Below are 22,346 nucleotides of genomic sequence, written 5' to 3'. Positions count from 1 at the left end.
CCAGTTACCACTAAGCATGACAAGGCACCGAGACAACATGACCTCACCTCTACTATAGTGACCTGGTAAGAAAACAGAAGATGACACGAACACACTGAGACAGAACTACAGACAAAATTCATTCAGAGGGAGATAAGATATTACAATAAGTGTGGCTGACAGCTCAGTCTCCTAAAAGATCAGAGGGTCTGGAATGAGGCAGACAGAAAGAAATGGCAATTCACTCTGATTATGAGGTTATAACTGAGGAGCAAGTGAAAAAATGCAGGTATTGTAGGTTGTGTTACACAGTATGCCCAATATACATTAGAATTACTGGTTGATACAGACAAATTGGAGTAAAAAGGGGTCTTTTTACCTTGATGGGATTTTGTGGGTTAATGCAGTCATTCCAATTTACAGTATTTCTGATTGTGACTGCAGAAAGGTAAACATAGGTTATTCACTCATTAACCAGCAGATGGCGTGTGATGACCGCATTGAGGCCTAAACCACCCACTCGTGATTAGCAATACATGTGAAAAAGGTAAAACTATATTTTTTCAAAAACACTGATATACCATCAGTTAAATTTTCCAGTGAATGTAAAGACACTGGAATATGACAAGAACACACCAAGAATCAGAGGTGGAAGAAGTACTCAGATCATTTGCTTAAGTAAAAGTAGCAATGCCACATATACCACAGTGTACAAATACTTTGTTAGAGGAAAGTCCTGCAGTCAATAACAAAATGTTTAACATATTCTTGGATTATAATTACTAATGCTTTATTGCGTTCACCATATTTAATGTTGCAGGTGGTAGAGGGTAAGCTGATTATAGCCTATATACTGTACCTACTTTGTTGAAGTACTAATAGACTGAAGCACTTTATATAATGCTAGGTATTTTATGATTGTACTGGATTGAGTTTTATTAATCTGACTCTGAAAATTAACAAACCATTCAACTAAATGTAAGCCCAGTGTACTTGGTCCACCTCTGTCATGAAGGTTTAGTTCTCATTTGTGAGGTAACGTTAGACCAGCTCACCTGTATGAGCAGAAGGTATATAGATGCCATAATTCAAATTTAACCAGGTTTGTAAGTCACTACCAACCACCATAAGTTGTCTATACACCCCTGGAAATAGCACGAAGACTTTTTGTTGGGACAATCAACGCCTCGTAAGAAACAATGGGACAGGTGAATTTGAAATACGGCAGTCAGAAACGGTGTCACATTAGTAAGACTACTATCGCACAAGCAGAGGTTACATCTTCAAAATAAAGGCGTTATATAGAAACTTGAATGCAATAACAAGGCTATTGTTAGTCTGTATTTTATTTTGAAAAGCAAATCCAGAAATAGTAATGTAAATCAAGCCACTTTGACAAATCCTCCGCCAACGGAGCCACTAATGTCTAAGCGACAGAAACTTCTAGGTAGCTCTATAAGTTTTCTTTCTTCTGGCGGTGTTATGCACACTTTTATTTTCCGACGTGACCGGGTGACACAGCTAGTTTAGGCCTGTCCGGTTAATGTTTGGTTGGCCAGTCGGGAGGAAACGTAAAACCAAACTGTCCAATGCATACGCTAGCGTCAAACGGATCCACCATAATGGACCTGGACTCGGAGTTGGTGAAAATTAAAGCGCATTACTGTGGGTAAGTTAAGTAGCGAGCCGCAGGCTGTAAGCAGTTTTCCGGCTGCTCACGATGAAAAGAGGAAACACCTGTAGAATTGAGACTTTGGATGTGTAACGTTAACAGTGTTATGGGTCAGTATGTTTCAGCAGGGCTCCTTGGAAGCTGGTCACTCCTGCATAACAAGTTACCTGACAAACTCACCTCGTTATAGTAAAAATAGTAATGATTCTGAAATGTTTTCGACTCCGATAAAAGGTTCCTTTTATTTAATTGCACTGCATACAGTAATGTGCTTTTACACTAGCCTCAGTGTCAGTTTATTGTTGTGGGTGTTACTTTGGTCTGGGCTCTATAATCATAGACAAGCATAACACTGCTGTGTTACATTACAGTTTCTATGCTATGTTACTTAAAGGACATCTCATATCTAAGTCATTTGTTTGCTCTTTGTGGAAACATATCTTTACAGTTATCATTTTCTTCCATAACCCACTCTCTTTTACTTATTGCTTTAGTGTGGGTCCATGAGAAGATGCAAATATTTACTTGTGATGATAAAACAAAATTTCATTGTTATGACTGAGGCTATTTCATGACTTCAACACTTTACTAGACACTGATAAAAAATGCAATGATGCCACTAAAAGCTGGGTAAAGTAGTAATATAACACTACTGAAGGTCAGTGAAAAGAACTATATTCTTATTCCTCCTATTTTCACGTCTGCCTCAGGTACACTGTTTCACAGAGCACAAACACATTGTGTATCCATCACTCCTCACTGGATCATATAGGTTTACTGGCTGCACTGTTTGTGGACTTAAATCACTGCACCTTGCTGCACAATATAACCACATCCAGATTCTTTTCATGCTGCCTGATCTCTTGACAGCATGTGGTTATGTCTTCTTTGATCTTAAGCTCAACTTGAACAAACAAAATATTTCTGTTTTTCTTTTGAGTCCAAAGACTTTCCATACCTAGAGATTTTTATCTTGCAACAATCTAGAAAGTATGTGTGTGCATCATTTCTTTCTCCGCTGACTTGATGTGATTCTTTGTTAGTAAAACATTTTACTGATGCAATTTGTTCACAAGTAAACTGTGGAATTTCATGTGTTGTTTAAATATTTTGTGCCAAAGCATGTTACAGGTGGTATTTGAGTGTTTTACCCCCTAAAACTTAGAGTTTAACTGTTTTCCTTACTATTGCGTATTTCTGCTTTTCATATCTGTGCTTGTATTATAGTATTTTTCTTGAGTACTGCATTATTAGTGTAAGTTCAGTTATTTTATTTATGTTGGTACAATCTGTATTCAGTGATCGAAGCCACAGACGGCGTACATGAGCTCAGAAACAAAAAATGGGAAGCAGATCAGCTTCTCCACACACTAATAACAACAACACAGTATCATAGGCATCCCACACAGACTAGCAGCAGCAAAGAGGAGGTGAATGATCCAGATTCAGGGTTGCAACTAACCATTGTTTAGGAATAATCAATCACTAAAATGTGGAATTTTAAAATGAAGACAAAAGCTGCTATATTCTGCTGCTCAGAAAACTATTTTATTTAAACTGTGCTGTATGTTGTTCTACTTGAAATGACAAATACATTTTAATTTGATATTAAATGCTAGCATCCATTGTGACCTTGGCTCAGTTAGCGTGTTAACTGTTTAAAATGTTAGCATGGCAGCTGTTAGCATGACGTATTGTTTACATAGCATCACCATGCTAATGTTAACATTAGCTTTAAAGGATAAGGCTGGTCATTTTCTATATTAATGGTGTTTTCAACACTGCTCATACAGAGACTGATTGTCATTGTTAGTCTCTGGATGGGGAGTGTTTAAAATACTATTAATGCAGAAAATGACCGGCCTTGTCCTTTAAGCTCAAGGTACAGCTGATTTGATCACAGACAGGCTGATGCTTTTGTCTTTGGTTATAATAGGGTAAGGTTTTAAAAAGTAGTAAGAACTGATGAGAGCATATAGACTGGGATTAATTTTTAACATCAACAAGGAATTTCATTAGTATCCCTTAAATTAGGCATTTAAAGAAATGTGACTAAGATACAGTATGTAGTGACATTTACACTGTAAAAATAAACTTGTTAGGTTCCTCTGTTGAACAAACAATTTAATGGAGACACTGTTGATTTGATTTTTTGATTTTGATTTGATTTGATTTATTCTTTCAAACATGCAAAACAGAACACATGACAGCAACACACACATAGTTACACATATCCAACCAATGCTAATCCAAAATCAGCAGAAGTTACATTATTAAACCATGTTTCTGAAAAAGCAATTATATTAAAAGAGTGTGTAAGACTACTAAGATAATGTTTTATACTCTGAAAGTTTGCATATAAACTTCTGTTCACAAATAATTTGAGATATACAATATTCTTTGCATTGCAATATTGCATGGACTTGCTATTTATCTGCAGAGACACAGATATACTGTATCTGTGATAAGCTAATATCAGCCGATAATGGAGACCTTTTCTTGTGACTGCACTCTTAGTCATGTCACCTGATAAATGAATTAAAAGATTATTAATATAGAAATATTATCAGTTGTTTAAATAACTTATCATTTCAGAACTAGCTAGTGGAATTAACAGAAACAGGTTCCACAGTTTTCTGAGCATGGTGTTCACTGGCGTCTCGTGATTAATCAGAAAAGGATAAACAGACCAAAATATTACTATTAAAATAATAAATCTGACATTAAAAAGCCACCTTATCCAAGAGTTGGTTAATCCATGCAGCCTTCTTAAAGGACCACAGTGCAACACAACATTGTGATGAGTTGTAGTCTGCTCTTTTATTCCTAGGAGAGTGAAGGGGTTTCAAAGAGGTAAACGGTTTTAGAGGCAATGTTCTATTGTTTATCTGTTAGTTTTATTCAGATGGATTATTAGTGAGTGTTAGTCAGGATGTGGCCACTGGAATGTTTTTTTCTGACAGGGCAGATCTCTTTACTGTTGACATGTTGCTGTGAATGTCAGAGTAGTGTTGCAGTTTCCTGATGAAGTTACTCTAAACTCTGATTTGGGTCAGAACTCCTTGGTAATGTATTTTTAGAAGGCAGTGTATATACAATGTGTATACAGGGGCTGCATACACATTGTATATCTAATCAGTTTCAACCCTGCTGCATGACATGGTATATGCATTTAACCTCTTTTTACCATTCAGGTCAGACTGTTGGCTCCAGCTACAGTAAATGCCTGTTCACACAGACCTTGATGAAGAACTGCAGTTCTACATACAGATTAGATATCGCAGACCAAGTGGTGTGACGTCAAGACATAATTTCTGTATTCAGTCTCTTTGTGAATAGTTAAAACAGCTTTTGGAGTATTTATCAAATGAACTGGGCAGATACAGCATCTGGGTCCATTACCACAATTATACAAAGTACAGTCAAAACATTGGCAGAATTTTGATTTAAATCACAAACCACCTGATGAAAGTGAAGGATATTATGAGTCTGACTTTTGTTGCCATCTTGGTATTTTTTATACTACCACTAAAGATACAGTTCAGTGGTTAACAAAAAGATAATGAAATTTAGTTGCCAGCCTTACTGAGAAAAAATATGGCAGAGAGGAGCAAGATGTTGCCATCAGTATTTGCAAAACTTTGTACTCTAGTATTGATTAGATCTGGGATGATTGCATGATTAATCAATTATTTGGTTGACAGAAAATTTATTGGCAACTATTTTTATACTTGAATGATTGAATAGCTTTTTGTAATTTTTCAAGCACAAATTTCAATTGCTTGTTTACACTCATCCAAAATGGGGATTCCCCCTTTTCTCTGATCTGTATCCTTGTAAACTGATTATCTTGGGTTACTGAAGACATCACTACAGACTATTTTAGCAATTTTCCAAAAGTTAAGCAAGAAAATAATTGGCATGAATACAATTGCTAGTTGGAGCTAGGTCTAGGGGATTAATCAAATTTTATTTTCAATTAAGATTTTCGCTTCTACTGATTATGGTTAATAGATAATTTTAGATAAAACTAATATTATGCCACATTCCATTTCACAATGATGCTCACGTTTTATCTTGTGTAATAAGTCCAGCACACCCCTATCTTTTACAGCAGTGACCTTTTGCCCCAATATTTTATTTGTAAAATAAATGTTGAGTAGCAAGTAATTTCCTCTGAACTCAATCACAGTGAGGTGATTTGCTTTTCAGCTGAGTTGTATTTAAAGATCAAGAAAATTTAGTGTTAAGCAGACACGTTTTCTTGTTAAGTTTTCCACAATCAATTAGTGATCATGCATATTGACCGAAATAATCAATATCATAATTTAGAATTTTGTCATAACTGAGCAGCAATATTGTCATATACAGTATAAAAAGTGTTTATGACAGCAGACGTTAGTTAATGCAGTGTCAGATCCACTTTAAACACAGTTTGGGAGTAGGTTAGCTTACAAACAAACAGATAACCCCCCCATATATTTAATTCTTTACCTATTTTTACATTATCATTTTACATAGCTGCATTTATTAAATCTAACGGAGAAAGAGAGAGAAATTTTAACTTGCTTCTTATCATTTGCCAAGTTAAAGGTAAAATAACAATAAGAGACAAAGAAAGACATGTTTTTGTTTTCAATCCACAACTTTTTTTAAAATTTGATTTTCACAGTTTTTTTCCAAATTAGATTGTTATTGATATGGTTTTATGTATTTTAATATTTAAAATAAATAACAATGCAGATTTAATTTTTTAATTAAAACCAGACAATCCAGTAATGAGTCTTATTATCAGCAGCCATATAGACTCCCCTCAAAGAATATTTTTTGTGTGTTTATTAATAGTGCAAGAGAAATGATTAGCTCGAAGATGCATATGACAAGACAGAAACAACAACAATCTTAAGTAACTAACAAGTGGTACATTTAGAGTTTCTTGCTGCATTACCTGTGCAGGTAGGTGTGAATATAAGAATAAATGTGGAATGTGGAAGACAAGAGGTTTCATTTTATTTAGATTTTGTTTTTCCTTTTCTCTTCTCTTAAAAGAATAATTTTTAAGGGAAATCATTTTAAGGTAAGGGATTGCCAAAACAGTTTTCATGAAGTTGTTGTGGTCTGGTTGCTGTGTACAATTGGATGTAGAGCTTACTTGCAGTCCCTTAAGTGTATTAGCATTTTCTTGAAGTCTCCACATACACTCAAGCTACTGTAGAATGAAATCACTGACACTACAATAACTATATATGGTTGATACATGAAGTTTAAGGGTCTGCATAATGTCAGCAGTCTATAAAATCCAGCATAGTAAACATACATAAGGAAATATTATAGAATATTGTAATCTAACAGTAAACCGTGTTAACATACTCCACAGTCACAGATCAATAATGTCAGCAGACGCTGCCCCACAATCATCCATCATCATACTGTATCTGAGATATCCTCAAACTGTTAAAACCTTTAACAGAGCTTGTGGGGAACAGACTAATGGCTGGCTTTCTTTCACACACAAAGATGTCTTTGGTTATATTTTGTGTAGATTAATTACCTCCATTCAGTCTTAATGGAGTTTCCCAGAATACAGTTAAAAGTGAAAACAGGATCTGATGGATAACACACAGTGAGTCGTGCAGTACCTGAGCCCGAGGTGACAGAAACATTTTGATTAGAGAGATCAAAGATTAACCTGTTCATTCCTACGTTTATGCTGTGGTACATGACCAATCCCTTATGTGTTGAGCGTTCTTGAGAATGTGCACTCAGCAAATAGTGCAAGGGTCAGCCTAAGCCTTTGGTCCCACACTCTATGTGCTTAGGATGCCTGCAAAGAGGAGGTTGGAGACCCTTCTAACACTGTACAGTGTGTGTTTAATTAGATCAGAATGTTGCACTGGTGTTATTTAAGGTTTATGTTCATCACAGAGTAAAAACAACCAGATCTCATTTAATACTGGATCAGTATGATGTAACCCTGGCAAACCAATATACGGTGCAGGCATGGCCCTGCTCTCTCTCTCTCTGTGTGTGTGTGTGTGTGTGTGTGTGTGTGTGTGTGTGAGACCTCATTCCATATTGACCTGCGTGGAGCAGTGCCTGAACAGGAAGCAAGCTGTCTCTGCTCCACTGTGCCAGAGTCCAACAAACACTTGCCATAAACACTTGGCCACACACACCCAGACACCTGCGAGACACACTCACATGTGCCCAGTCGCTGTAGCTCTGCATTTTTACCTTTGTTTACAGGATATCATCAGAGTAGCTGCACTGTTGATTGTGAATACATACTTCCTACAGCATGCAGCAAAGAAGTGAGGGTTGGTGTTGAAATTGATCATGCACACCCTTATTTAAAATAGCTGTCAGCTGATAAGGGTTTTAAAGGCCAGTATCGATATGAATTTCAGCCACATTGTACTTTCTGTTTAAGATCAGCATTCAACAACAGAGATAGCAAACAAAGAATATATTGGCCATTAGTTTCAGCCAATGTCTGTCCCAGCTGTCTAGTTTACATCTTAGTAGTACAAGGTTTGTGATTATTACCTTGTGACTTGTTTGATAAAGTTCAGTGTTTTCATAGGATGTCTATGTATATTGACTCCTAAGCTCATCTGTCACTTTAGATCAAGATCAAAGTTTTTTTTATTGTCAATTCAGACATGCAGAAAATTGAAATACCATTTCTCTATCACCTAGTGTTGAATGCCATACCATTTAGGAAAATTAAATGGACAGTGTTCAGCATCCTCGGTGGATGAAGCTGTTTGTAAGTCTGGTGGAGTGGGCCTGAAGACTGATACCTTCTCCCTGACAGGAGTCTGAAATGGGAGTGTGAGGTGGCATCAGCAATGCCGATGGCTCTGCGGGTGTTAAAGATGTCTGTAAGGGAAGGCAGAGGGGCGCCAATGATCTTGCTGGCTGTATTCACTATGCGTTGCAGAGTCCTTCTGCAGGAGGCAGTACAGGCTCCATACCACATAGTGATGCAGCCAGTGACGATGCTCTCAAAGGTGCCCTGGTAGAAGGAGCGCATGAGGGGGGTGGGGACACTAGCTCTCAATTGATTGCTGAAGACAGTAGTGAGCAAATGAAAAAAGAAAGTGAGGCCAAAATATAATCTTCATTTTGTCAAGAAATGACTCCAGGTATAAATTTATTAGTGTTTCTAGTAGTATTGCTATTACCTGTATAACCTGTATGACCATTGTAGCTGCTGTAGTTACTGCTACTGTAGCTCCAGCCAGTTTGTGTCTCTTATGTGATGTCAGTATTTGGTGATAATCCAGGTCAATAAAAACACATTTTTGTATTTCCAGAATCCTCCTTACCATCTGGATGAAAAATGCTCCATCACCAAAAAAATAAAAAACATTTTGAAGTGCCAAAATGATTTACTATTAATGACAGCCAGAAATAACATGCGCCTGCTCTATTAGTGGGATGCGAACCAAAACTGACACATTATTTAGTTGTATTTCTTTATGTTAATGTTACTTTTTTGTTTTAGTTTTGACAGTAATTTTTCATTTTTGTTGTATTATACAAAAACAGAAACGTTTGTCTTTAGAGGCTAGTAGAATTTGAAAATACAATTACAAACAGAAATGAGTTTAAAATCTTTTATATCGTGCTGCCAACTTAATGTTTTTTTCATGCAGATGGTTAAAAGAGTCTTTGAGGATTTGGAGGTGAGTGTACTGCTCCTGTAACCACGGCTGGACTGCACCAGGCCTTTTTATAATTTTGACAAACCCATGTATTGTCTTGAGACTTTGTGCTCTCATTTATAGCAGAAGCTGAGATGTCCCATTTTTATGGGTCAAGCTCCAAAGACGCTGGTTCCTACAGCAACTTCACGATATCTTTAATTACACCCTCCCTTCCTGGAAAATATTTTACATGTTCAGGCTTTTTGTTACATGTGAAAAAAAAATAATAATGAGTAATAATGTTAAGCTGCTGTGCAGACCTTGAGTTATTTCAGAGCTTTCAACCACTGTATACTGTCTTCATCATGGGGTTGTGCAAACATCATTGGTGCTGAGATTGTTAAAGGTCAAGAAGACACTTTAACGCTTGTTATAAATCCACTGTCCTGCCTGAAAAGTTTCCCTTATGATAAGTAAACTAACCTTTTAGGTCCAAAATCACTGGAGAGGCTCTTAAATCTCCTTTATTTGTCCAAACTCAGGATGACACCTGAATAATACAAACTTATGATGATGCCAATTCACCTCAGTGCAAGCTGGCAACAGCTGAGACTGGCCTGAGTAGTCAACGCTGCACAGCAGACGTTGTCATCCTGGTCTTTGTGGGTTATTGTGCTACTAACTCAGCCTTTACTCTGTGGGCGTGCAAACTTGCTAACTTGCACGCCCACATATTCTGTAAATACCTTTCCAGGTAACATAATCAACATAATTTAGGAGTGAGCCTCCTTGGCTCTACAATATCATACCATTGGAGAAATTTACTTAATTGTCATTTTGTTGTTGACTCTTTGGAACCCACTGAGGGATCCGCTGATCTCTGCTGCACTTAAAGAAAGTGACTCATCTTGGCATTTTCTGTTTGTGTGTGTGCATTCAGGCACATGCTGATCACACACTTGGCTGCCACCGTAACCTTTGTGGAGTTGTGTGAGGAGGTGAAAGTGATGTGCAGTGTTACCAAGCAGCAGCCCATCACACTCAAGTGGATCGATGATGAAGGTGGGTGTGGCTTGGGTTCAGTTACAGTACATTAGTCTGTGCGCACCTTCTCATACTGAAGGCACCTGCTGTGTCCTTGTAGGCTATTGCTAACGCCTGGCTCAGAAATACACTATGGTGGCCACAAAGTCCATTTTCTGAGCTTCTGGCCAATCCAAAAGTCATCACTACCACCTCACACTACACACTGGAATGATTTGAAGTGCTCACATCCATCTGTCCACACTCTATAATTGTTTTTTACAAAAATCTTTTGTATTAGGACATTTAAATTGTTGCCACTCAGCATAAAGAAAGGAGTTAAGTTCAGTGGAGTGACAAGAAAAACCTGAGGGTTTGTGAAATCTTTAATAGGATCAGAAAACAGACATTTTATTTTTATGTTGGCCTCCTTTCTTGTGAATTAGTGGAAGGTTTTATCTTTACTGGCCTCTATAAATTATTCAAATAAATGACTCTGAGAAGGTAGAAGCACTCTGATGATAAATAATATTTCAGTGTTACATCCATTTAGCCAGATAGAACATGTTAACACGAAATGGATGACTTGAAAGTATCTGGCCATTATATATGAATGTGTGTCTGTCTGTGTGTGTGTGTGTGTAGGGGACCCTTGTACCATCTCGTCTCAGATGGAGCTAGAGGAAGCATTTCGTATTTATAATCAAACCAAGAAGTCTGAACTGCTGCTGCATAGTGAGTAAGCTCCTACTTTTTTACCACAGTGGACATCTTCTGAAAACCACAGGACAGGCACACACACAAGGATTTAAGGAATAACAAGGCACTTGACAAACTTCATGCAATCCTTTTATTCGTGGATTTACTGTACAGATTTTTCTGATGACTTTATTTTACCATGAAACACTTGGGAGGATATTAAGGCATAAAGAGTTTTTGTGTTCATCTTCTGGATTGCACATCTGGATACAAGTCACATTTTATTTAGGGGAAAATGGGGTCAGAAGAGGCTAAATTAGATCATCTGGACTGAGAAAATTCAGACTTCTTGTGCTGTACACTAGTCATGAACATCACTACTGTGAACCAGATAGTTTTTTCTTTTTTGCTGTTTCTGCTCTTCAATCCATTTTGTTCCTTGAGGCATGACATTTTTGTAAAACCCTTAGGGTTTTCTTTTTAATGACCTGTGTATTTTATTTTCACACTTCTGCTTAGTGACAGGAGAAGAAAAATGACATTTAAATAGTCCATTTCTTTTTATTTTCTGTCTTTTGCAGTTTTCCCCAGTGTACCGGAACAGCCTGGAATGCCCTGCCCCGGAGAGGACAGTGAGTAAATCAACTCTGCTCTCACTTTCTATTCCCTTTTAGATCTCCTAGATACAGTGATGCTCCTAATACTGTGTAGTCATGGATAAACTGTATTATGCTGTGGAACTATCACTGTTAAACTGAGTTAAACACCTCTGTAGAAACATGGCTGTGGTGTAAGAACAAGGCTGAGAGGTCTTTGGATGTTTTTGGACTGATATAATAAATGCATTTTTCCAGGAACCCCAGAGCTTTTTAGGAACACAGGAACCTTCCTTGTGTTTTGAACTGAGAAAACTAGGTCTACATTTTACCCCATAGACACAGCTCCTGTTGCCAAAACAGTCACTGGCCTGCAGTAGTACTTTTTGATGGTCCAGGAGCTTATGAGGCAGAGTTTGGAGTGCTGTCATTAGGGTGAGGGATGGGCATTTTTGGTAATGTTTATTGTTGTTAAAAGCTAAGTTATGTTGGCAACTTTCTATCCAAACAGAGTGTGAATTAATTTAAACAAGATATTTTCTTACCTTAAAAAAACTTAGATATATTACAGGATTTATTAAAATAATACATTACGGCTGAAACTAAACTGTTACTTTAATTTTATTATTTGAAAGTCCTCTTTAATTCTGTATATTCAAACGGCTTGATAGAGGAAAGGATGTGGTCATTAAACTTATGGAGGCTTCAACTTTGGTGAACTTTGTCACATGAATTCAAACAAAGATGATGGAAAGCCAGAGAGTTTACTGTCTCGATAGTAACATGTTTAATGAAGACTGCATCGTCAGACCTACAGCCTGTGTGGTCTATAAGATAATATCGTAATAGTAGCTCATACAGATAGCCACGGTCATCTGACAGTAAAACATGGTAGCAGATTAGCTGGCTTGTACTTGTTTGTCATGTGAGCTTTGCCTTTGCAGGTTGTAGTGGTCCCTCAAAAATCTCTCCTCTTGTTCCTGGCTACTGGATAGCATTAGCATTAGCATATTTCTTCTTAACCACCATGCTATGGTTCAGCTCTACAGGCATGACTTGTCAATAAACACTGCAGTTCTCTATGCCTCTAAATTTCCAGCACCACCCATTTCATGAATATTCACTAATAAAGATTGGTTGTATCACTTTTTGGTCTGACTGGCTTCTGAGTGTAGTCCTATAGTTAGCTCATCAAGTATTGAAAATGCATCCTTTGGGAAGCATGTGCTGAGTCCTTCTTGTACAGTATATAATGGGAAATTTGGACTAAAGTAGAGGTCAAGGGTCAGTAAACATTAGGATTCAATATGTGAAACCTTGTTATCTTATGCAAATTTCATGCTGGTTTGGTCTCTAATGGTCAAACCTCTGAGATCTGCGTCATCACAGTGACTGTCTTTAAATTCTGGATCCTTGAATGACTTGTGAACGTCTCTTAAATCAGCATGTAAATACAGACGTGGACAAAATTGTTGATACCCTTCCATTAAAGAAAGAGAAACTCACAATGGTTACTGAAAAAATGCGAAACTGACAAAAGTAATAATAAACAAAAATTTAGTGAAAATTAACTAATGAAAATCAGTCATTGCTTTTGAATTGTGGTTCAACAGAAGCATTTTAAAAAACAAACTAATGAAACTGGCCTGGACAAAAATGATGGTACCCCTAGAAAGGATCGAAAATAATTCGACCATAGAGACATGTTAAACTGAAATGTGTCCTCTAATTAGCATCACATGTGCTTTCAAACTTGTAATCAGTCAGTCTGCCTATTTAGAGGGTGAAAAGTAGTCACTGCTGTTTGGTATCATGGTGTGTACCACACTGATCATGGACCACAGAAAGCTAAGGAGAAAGTTGTCTCAGGAGATTAGAAAGAAAATTATAGACAAACATGTTAAAGGTAAAGGCTATAAGACCATCTCCAAGCAGCCTGATGTTCCTCTGACTACAGCTGCTCATATTATTCAGAAGTTTAAGGTCCACGGGACTGTATCCATGGACGTGGCCGCAAGAGGAAAATTGATGACAAATTGAAGAGGCGGATAATGCGAATGGTAACAAAAGAGCCCAGAACAACATCCAAAGAGATTAGAGGTGAACTCCAAGGTCAAGGTACATCAGTGTCAGATTGCACCATCCGTCGCTGTCTGAGCCGCAGTGGACTTCATGGAAGACGACTGAGTAGGACTCCACTGTTGAAAGCAAATCATAAAAAAGCGAGAATGGAAGTTGCCAAAATGCATATTGACCAGCCACAAAGCTTCTGGGAGAATGTCCTTTGGACAGATGAGACAAAACTGGAACTGTTTGGCAAGTCACATCAGCTCTATGTTCACAGATGCAATAATGAAGCATACGAAGAAAAGAACGCTGTACCTACTGTGAAACATGGAGGAGGCTCAGTTATGTTCTGGGGCTGCTTTGCTGCATCTGGCACAGGATGTCTTGAATCTGTGCAGGGTACAATGAAATCCCAAGACTATCAAGGCATTCTGGAGCGAAATGTGCTGCCCATTGTCAGAACGCTTGGTCTCAGTCGCAGGTCATGGGCCCTTCAACAGGATAATGACCCAAAACACACAGCTAAAAACACCCAAGAATGGCTAAGAAGAAAACATTGGACTGTTCTGAAGTGGCCTTCTATGAGCCCTGATCTAAATCCTATTGAACATCTGTGGAAAGAGCTGAAACATGTAGTCTGGAGAAGGCACCCTTCAACTATGAGACAGCTGGAGCAGCTGGCTCACGAGGAGTGGGCCAAAATACCTGTTGACAGGTGCAGAAGTATCATTCAGAGCTGCAGAAATCGTTTGATTGCAGTGATTGCATCAAAAGGTTGTGCAACAAAATATTAAGTTAGGGGTACCGTCATTTTTGTCCAGGCCAGTTTCATTAGTTTGTTTTTAAAATGTTTTTGTTGAGCCACAATTCCAAAGCAGTGACTGATTTTCATTAGTTAATTTTCAGTAAATTTTTATTCATTATTACTTTTGTCACTTTCACGTGATTTCAGTGACCATTGTGAGTTTCTCTTTCTTTAATGGAGGGGTACCAACAGTTTTGTCCTGTACTTGTACTACAATTTCAACAGCAAGTTTTCTGAATTTTCTGCTCTTCACACATGGCACACATGTACTTTGTGTAAAAGAAACCTAAAGATTGTTGTTAAAGTTTAATATCAGGTCAGTTATTGTTGTGTAAAGGTGACAAAGTCACAGCAGTCTCTGCTGCTCTGTCTCTTTCTCTTGTAGTCTTGTGTTGTTTGTTGCACTCCGTTTGCTGTGACAGCATGTTTCAGCAGTTTGTGGGCTGCACTCCTGACTGTTTGTGTGTATGCTTGTGTGTGTGTGTGCATCTGTGTGAATGTATGTGTGTTTTGAAGGGAGACCGGTGCATTTGTCCTGAAGTAGACAATTGGTTTACTGTGTGAAGAGCAGAGTGTGATTCTGTTGGTAGGTAATGAAAGATACACACATGTAAAGTCTTATACACACATCAAGTTTAGTGTATTTGTGTGCTGTGTAATGCTTAGCTTGCTGTGCCCTGTGGGTGATGCATATTATTGTATGTGCACCAGTAATAACATTGGCTTCCTGTTGTCTTTGCTCCCATTTAAACCTTGTTTGCTTAGTCTAGGTGTACATGAGTGGAAAGAGGAGGGAAGGATAGTACTGCTGTTTTCAGGGAGGAGGAGGAGGAGGAAGGGAGACATTGTTACTCATTCATTTCAAGAATGTGTCTGTGTTTTTCAAGGCTAACTCTGTTATCTCCTGATAAAATATGCAGTAGCTAATACTTTGTGAAGACACTGTAACATTTAAATGGTCAGTTCGCCCAGTACTGAACAGTACTGAAAAAGTTAGGATGTCAAGATTAACATAAAGTCTCTGGACAATATATATAAGACAATAGGTCAATTTAAATCAAGCCTCTTGGAAATATTTTCATACAAACAAGTTCAGGAGCCATTTATCAGCTTGACTAAATATTTCCAATTTGCTTGATACTTTACACAGCCTTTGGTTAACACAGTTTTATATTTTCAAATCTAAGGACATTTCCTTGTACATAACAGAGAGCAAGTATTAAGCCCAATTTATGGTGGGGTCTCCACATTGCAGTGTGGAGATAGGGGATTAGATAAGGTGAGATGGTCCTAGTGTAGTAAAAGTCGCAAGGGAAGGGGCTTTTGGTCTCTGGAGCCAGAATCTGGGCTCCCCATCTGATAAGGAGATGTAGTGTGTGCTCAGAGGGCAGTTTGCATGAAACTGTCTTTTAGCTGAAACGAAGCAGACAATCAGCTTAGTTGTGGGGACAGAGCAAGGTCTCTTTCCTGTTTCTCAGTGCCCAGAATCAAAGTTAGTTTATTAATTCTGAATATTCTGAGTTCCTCAGGATAACACATCTCTTCAAAATGTCTGCTTTGGACTTTTGGATACTACATAAAGGAGGAATGCAATACTACCAACCCCAGTGAGTGAATAACCGTATTATCACCAACACAATGCAAGTTCTGTGTGGGTGTACAAGTGAAGGCTCATCAGATGGGCTCCCTCTCACTAAGCAGTGTTTCGTTGAGTTGGGCCCACGACACCGAGAAGGCTCAGCAGTGTATTCCGGCATCCCAGAACCACCCCCCTCTTTACCTGCACCCACACACCCACACACCCAACACAGCCCTTCATCTACTCAGGCCAGCTGTTACCAGTCAGTAGCACTTGTAAACATTTCAGCTGCTGTCCACCAAACATTTAAAATAACTCACCAAAAAATTCAGATAGCTCACTAAATAACTAGCCAAACTTGTGCTTCATCAGAAATCACCCTGTGTTGGTATTCACTCTAACAAACCAGTCAAACTTATAATATGTCCTCTTGTTAGCTTGCTTATGCTAACACCAGGAAGAATGCCTCAAGCCTGTTGGTGTATCAAACATTTTTGTTAAGCCTGTCCTCCTATGCTATTTTACTTCACATTAGCAGGCATAATCCGCACATACTGTATGTTGCAGTTTACAATTTGTTCAGAGTACCTACCTGTCTTTACCCCATTCACACACCTTTCTTCTGCTACAGAGCCACTCACTGGACCTTGCTGCACTATCAGCTAGGTTCTTGAGTGCCTGTCTCAGGTTCCGCCTTTGTCTTTCTGCTAGGTGAGCTGGGTATAAAGACAACCAACCTCTACTGGGCACACTTGAACTTTCCAGCCACGTTCCTCTGCCTTCATGGCTAATTCTGTGTATTTCAGTCTCATAAGCTGTATCTACAGCATCCCCCCAGGGAGCTATAAGTTCCACAAAACGCACAGTCCGTTGTGTTTCTGACTAAAGTATTTCAATACCCAAGGAATAGCTGACCCATAAAATGGAGCAGGGCAGACACTAACCAATAAAAATGAATACACATACCCTATTCATTTCATTTGTATTTTGTGGCATTCATGTGGACGGCAAAGTAAGAATTTCATTGTACAGGGAAACGCGTTTCCTAACTGTGCATATGACAAATAAACATTTTGAACTTGAACTATAATAAAGAAACAACAGAACCATAAAATAATTGTATACAATTAAGATCAAGATCAAAGATTTTGATTGTCAGTTCACTATATGTCAAAATCACAATACTGTTTCTTTCTCACCTGGTATTGAATGCCATACCATTTAAGAAACTAAAATAGAATAAGTAATTAGGATAAAACTAACAATAACTAAATCAGTGACAGTAGTGCAAATAATAACCAGAAGATTATCAGATGGTTAGCATCACCAGGGGCGTTGGTGATGAGGTACGTAATAGTTTATGAGATGCACATGGACAGTAGTGCAAATGATCAACAGCAGCAGATATGATGGTAAAAGACAGTCAGCAACAGATTTACAAATAACAAAAAGGGGGAATTATAGGATAGTTCTAAGTATTTATTAAAACACAGTCAGTTACACTTGTTGACAAATACCGCAATGATTTCTTATGCCTTCTTCCAACTATAAACTACTTGTTATATGTTGATGGACCACCTATAAATTTGATAAATAGAGGAGTAATGTTAACTGTTAGCCAGTAACCCGTACAAAACAAAGTTGCCATCTTTAAGGTGCATCATTGTTGACCAGTGTGGTGAACCAACACTGCCGCCCCTATTGATATACGGTCATGGCCAAAAACATCGGCACCCCCTGCATTTCTGTCAGGTAACCACCACTGGTAGCATACTCTTTCAACAAAATAACTTAAATCAGTCACTTCCTGTAACCATCAGTGAGTTTCTTCCACCTCTGTTGGAATTCTGGACCACTCTTCTTTTCCCAACTGCTCCAGGTCTCTCAGATTTGAAGGGTTCCTTCTCCCAGCTGCTGTTCTGAGATCTCTCCACAGCTGCTCTATGGGATTTAGATCTGGACTCATTGCTGGCCACTTCAGAATTCTCCAGCTCATTGTTTGAAACTAATTCTGGTGCTTTATGAAGTCTGCTTTGGGTCGTTGTCCTGCTGTAAGACCCACAACCTCTGACAGAGGCCCAACTTTCTGACACTGGGCCCCACATTGTGCCCAGAATTCAATGGTAGTCTTCAGATTTCATAATGCTAGACACACAGTCAAGACATCCAGTGCCTGAAGCAGCGAAGCAGCCCCAACACATCAGTGAATGTCGACCGTGTTTGACTGTAGTGACCGTGTTCTTTTCTTTGAAGGCCTCATTTCATTTGCTGAAAATAGTAGAATAATGTGCTCAACCACAAAACTCTACTTTAGTCTCATCTGTCCACAGGACATTCTCCCAGAACTGTGGGAGAACTTCCTCAGCTAAGTTTTGGCAAACTCCAGTCTGGCTGTTTTATGTTTCTGTGTTAGCAATGGGCCCCCTGGGTCTCCTACCATAGTGTCCCTTGTCATTCAGATGGTGACAGATAGTGCAAGCTGACACTGTTGCACCTTGTGCCTGCAGGTCAGCTTGGATTTGTTTCGAAGTTGGTCATTGTTCTTTATCCACAATTCAAACAATCCCTTGTTACCATCTGTTGTCTGTTTTTCTCTTTCGTTCACATCCAGGGAGATTAGCTGCAGCGCCATGGTCTGTAAACTTCTTGACAGTGTTGTGCACAGTGGACACAGGAGCAACCAGATTTCTGGAGAAGGACTTGGCGCCTTGGGACTGTCCAGGCTTTTCTGCTGTTGTGCTTCTCAAATCATCAGACAATTTTTTGCTCTTCTTTCTATTCTCCATGCTCAATGTAGTTCACATGACATAAATATTGAGTCAAGTTTTCTACATTTTAATTGGTTGCAAGTGTGATTTCTATGTTGCCAGCACATGTTGGTTGCTACAGGTGAGTTTCATTGCAAATTAACGGAGCATCACATGCTTGAAATACAACTATTTCTGATGATTTTGAAAAGGTGTCAGTAATTCTGTCCAGTCCATTTTTGTAGTTCAGTGTGGAATGGATCAGATTTGGCTTTTTTTTTTTTCTCTACCAAAAAAATTGTGATTGCAACAGTTTTCTGGGAGAAGTGGTGTGTTAACTGACAGAAATGTAGGGGAGCCAATCTTAATGGCCATGACTGTATCATTGCTCTGCCCTACAGTACAGTTCATTTCCTACCAAATCCAACCTGACCCTCAGTATAGATGATTTCCAGTTGGTCACATATGTTTATGACAAATATGTCAATAAAACACAGTAAATATACGCTTTATGACACAGGTCATCAGAGGCTTGATCAAAGGTAGAGCTGACATCAACAGACAAGGGACCTCTTGAAGGGTTGCTTCTGGCTTTTTTTCATGCTTAAAGTGTGATTCGTGTGTTTGTGTGCATGTGAGAAGAGCGAACAGACCCCACTCTGTGCGGAAATAGAATGATGCAGGGAGGGAGGCGATATAACTGTTGAAATCCTGCATGATGCACCCAGTGGATGGAGGCTGCCCTGCCTTGCACTGGATTCTCTGGCAGAATCCCCACCCCACCACCAACCCCTCCATCGCCACAGTCCTACCCCCCTCCTTTCCTCCTTCCCCTTCCCACTGCCACCTCTATTTCCCAGCATCCCCCTCTCATTCTCTGTGCTGTGTGGCACTGCTGTCTCTCCAGGGAGGGGTTTACAGCGCTGCTGCATCACACAAGACACAGAGGCAGGCGAAGGACACAGTGTGAAAGAAGGAGCAAGGGGGAGAAAAAGGGGAGCATTGTACAGTGTAGATATGGGTTCTTGATATACAAGGCAGGTGCTCCATTTTTTTTTTCTCCTTCTATTTTTGGCTTTGCCTGCTGCACCAAAAATACTGATAAAACCTAATCGAGGATAACAAGTTCTAGAAGCAGAAGGAAGAAACAGAAAGAAAGAGAATCAAACAACCTTGAGAAAAGCAAGGCGACAATCAGCTGTGAGAAGAGAGGGAGAGGAAGAAAGGGCAAGAGAGAGAGGGAGGGGAGGAAATAATTAAATAAATCCCAGGCAGGAGAGAGAAAGAGGGAGGGACCGTCAGAGTGAAGGAGAGGAGGGGATGTAGCAGTGTGTATCGCCAGCTCATCACACATACACACATGTACATCCACATAGATGCACACATAGCTGGATAATGTGCTGAAAAAGGTGGAGAAAAAGGAAGAAGGCAAACTGGTGAGCTATCTCTGCATCCATCCATCTTTTCATCAATCCATCAGTTTTTCTACACCAAACCCCAACACAATGGGTTTGGAGAAGTGTGTCCTTGCTTTGATTCTTGTTTTGTGTGTGTGTCGGGGAGATCTGTCTGCCTCCATGATTAGTATGCGTGATTGATTTATGCCTTGCTGCTTGTTGTGTCATGGATTGCAGGCAGGGATTGTGTGCATGTAGCCTGCTAGCTGAGCTAGCATGTCTGTTCCTGGCTTGTATTGTCACCCTGGAAGGTGTTTTATTTGACGGCCCCCCCCCCCTGCCAATGAGTGCGACATGGTCTTAGTGTTGTATATGTCCGTCTGTGTGTGTAATTGCTGCGTTGTTATGGCTGTGCATGATTTAACCATTATATCAGGTTAGTATGGGTCTTAAATTCAAATGGGCTGTAGTCAGTAGCATCCACCCCTGAAATAATGGCTATAATGCAGGTTGTTTGCATTTTTAAACACTGTTACACCTTTTTGTGTTGGAATCCTTAAACTAAATTGAATCTAGTGGTTGAAATGCTGTTTCAGATGCTTATCCATCCTGACAAGAATTCATTTGTCATCTTTTTATTTTTAGTAACATGAAAACTGTTTATAAACGGAATACTGTGACAAAATAGTGGTGATGGCAGCTTTAATCCAATAATGTTAGTGTTAAGATTGATCTTCAGAAACCTCTTGATGCACCTAAAATTGCAACTATGGCAGACAAACCAAAATGCCTCCATGTCTATGTCAGTCATGACATATGCATGTATCTGTGTGTGTGCGCGCGTGCGTGTGTGGAGGGGTTCCAGGAGATTGATTACCTGGTAGTGGTGCTCAGAGGTTCAAAGAACAAAAAGTATAAAAAAAAACAAACAGAATTGCTCTTTAGGGTTTATAAGGTTTATTGAGACATTATCAAGTTGCATTGTGGGAAATGTAGGATCCCATGTTTTTAGAGTTTGACCCATACTACTTACATTGAATTTTCTGCAGCTCTAATTTGCTTCTTTGGCTAATAACTATGGTAGTAACTATGGCTAAATCTCATGCATATTGTAGCATTTAGAGCTAGCAGCCATTACCCTGATAATCAGCCTGAATTGCCCGTGTGTTTCATTACCTTCATGCAGCCTGATAACGTACACATGATACAGCAGATTTTTTTTTTCTGCATTAAGCAGTCAGTAGCGAATGGACTATCAGTCCTGCTGGCAACACTTGTAGTTGATGCAGAAGCTGCAGTAGCCATTGTTAGGAGTAGTTAGCTTAACGTTTTTCACATCAGTTGAAGAAATATGCCAGTTTAATAGTTGTTTTTTACTTCCCCTTACAACAATATGATTAGATGTGTCCATTCAATCCCAGTTGTGTGGCCATTTTTCTATTAGCATTGGACAAATTGAAGATGAGTGTGGGGACTGAAACATCTATATCCAGGCTAATGTGCTGTATCTAACTGATGGGTAAAACATGATTCTTAGAGGCAAAGTTGATGAAAATTATGACCTTAACAATAAGCATAGAGTTCTTGAAACATGTCACTTTTCTGGTGTGGATCATTGGCGTTATCATTAAAACAAAACTTTGAAATGGGAATATAGAGTGAGGAAAAATACATCTGGTGCCCATCACCTCATGTTATGGTTTTTATATTGGGGAATGTTAATGTAAGTTCATGAGATTTTATTAAGTTATTTGTCTGTAATTGTTCCAGAAAAGAAGGCCAATACTCATTTGGAAAACATACCTTTTTTTTCCCCAACACCAGTCAGAGTGCTCATCCTTCAAGGCTCTCCCATGATTCATCACCTCAGAGACACTATAATATTTTACAGTGGGTACGGAAAGTATTCAGACCCCCTTAAATTTTTCACTCTTTGTTATATTGCAGCCATATGCTAAAATCATTTAAGTTCATTTTTTTCCTCATTAATGTACACACAGCACCCCATATTGACAGAAAAACACAGAATTTGTGACATTTTTGCAGATTTATTAAAAAAGAAAAACTGAAATATCACATGGTCATAAGTATTCAGCCCCTTTGCTCAGTATTTAGTAGAAGCACCTTTTG

General features: G+C 38.9%; 1 protein-coding gene across 6 annotated transcripts in view; it reads left to right on the top strand.

Moving 5' to 3' along the window:
* The first annotated feature begins 1,351 nt into the window (after positions 1 to 1,351).
* Positions 1,352 to 22,346, top strand: part of prkcz (protein kinase C, zeta) — a 101,980-nt gene continuing 80,985 nt past the window's right edge. The window contains exons 1-4 of one of the 6 annotated variants that reach the window (XM_020620802.1): positions 1,352 to 1,648; positions 10,244 to 10,365; positions 10,972 to 11,061; positions 11,607 to 11,657. In XM_020620802.1, coding sequence (XP_020476458.1) covers positions 1,569 to 1,648; positions 10,244 to 10,365; positions 10,972 to 11,061; positions 11,607 to 11,657 — 343 coding nt within the window. In that variant the 5' untranslated portion in view covers positions 1,352 to 1,568. Of the gene's footprint in view, positions 1,649 to 1,680; positions 1,762 to 10,243; positions 10,366 to 10,971; positions 11,066 to 11,606; positions 11,658 to 19,786; positions 20,256 to 22,346 lie in introns of those variants that run through there. The other 5 variants (XM_020620799.1, XM_020620800.1, XM_020620805.1 and 2 more) reach the window with 5 other exon arrangements.

Source organism: Monopterus albus, unplaced genomic scaffold (assembly GCF_001952655.1).
Source record: "Monopterus albus unplaced genomic scaffold, M_albus_1.0 scaffold248.1, whole genome shotgun sequence".
NCBI classification, from domain to species: Eukaryota; Metazoa; Chordata; class Actinopteri; order Synbranchiformes; family Synbranchidae; genus Monopterus; species Monopterus albus.
This window is presented reverse-complemented; position numbering and strand designations above follow the sequence as displayed.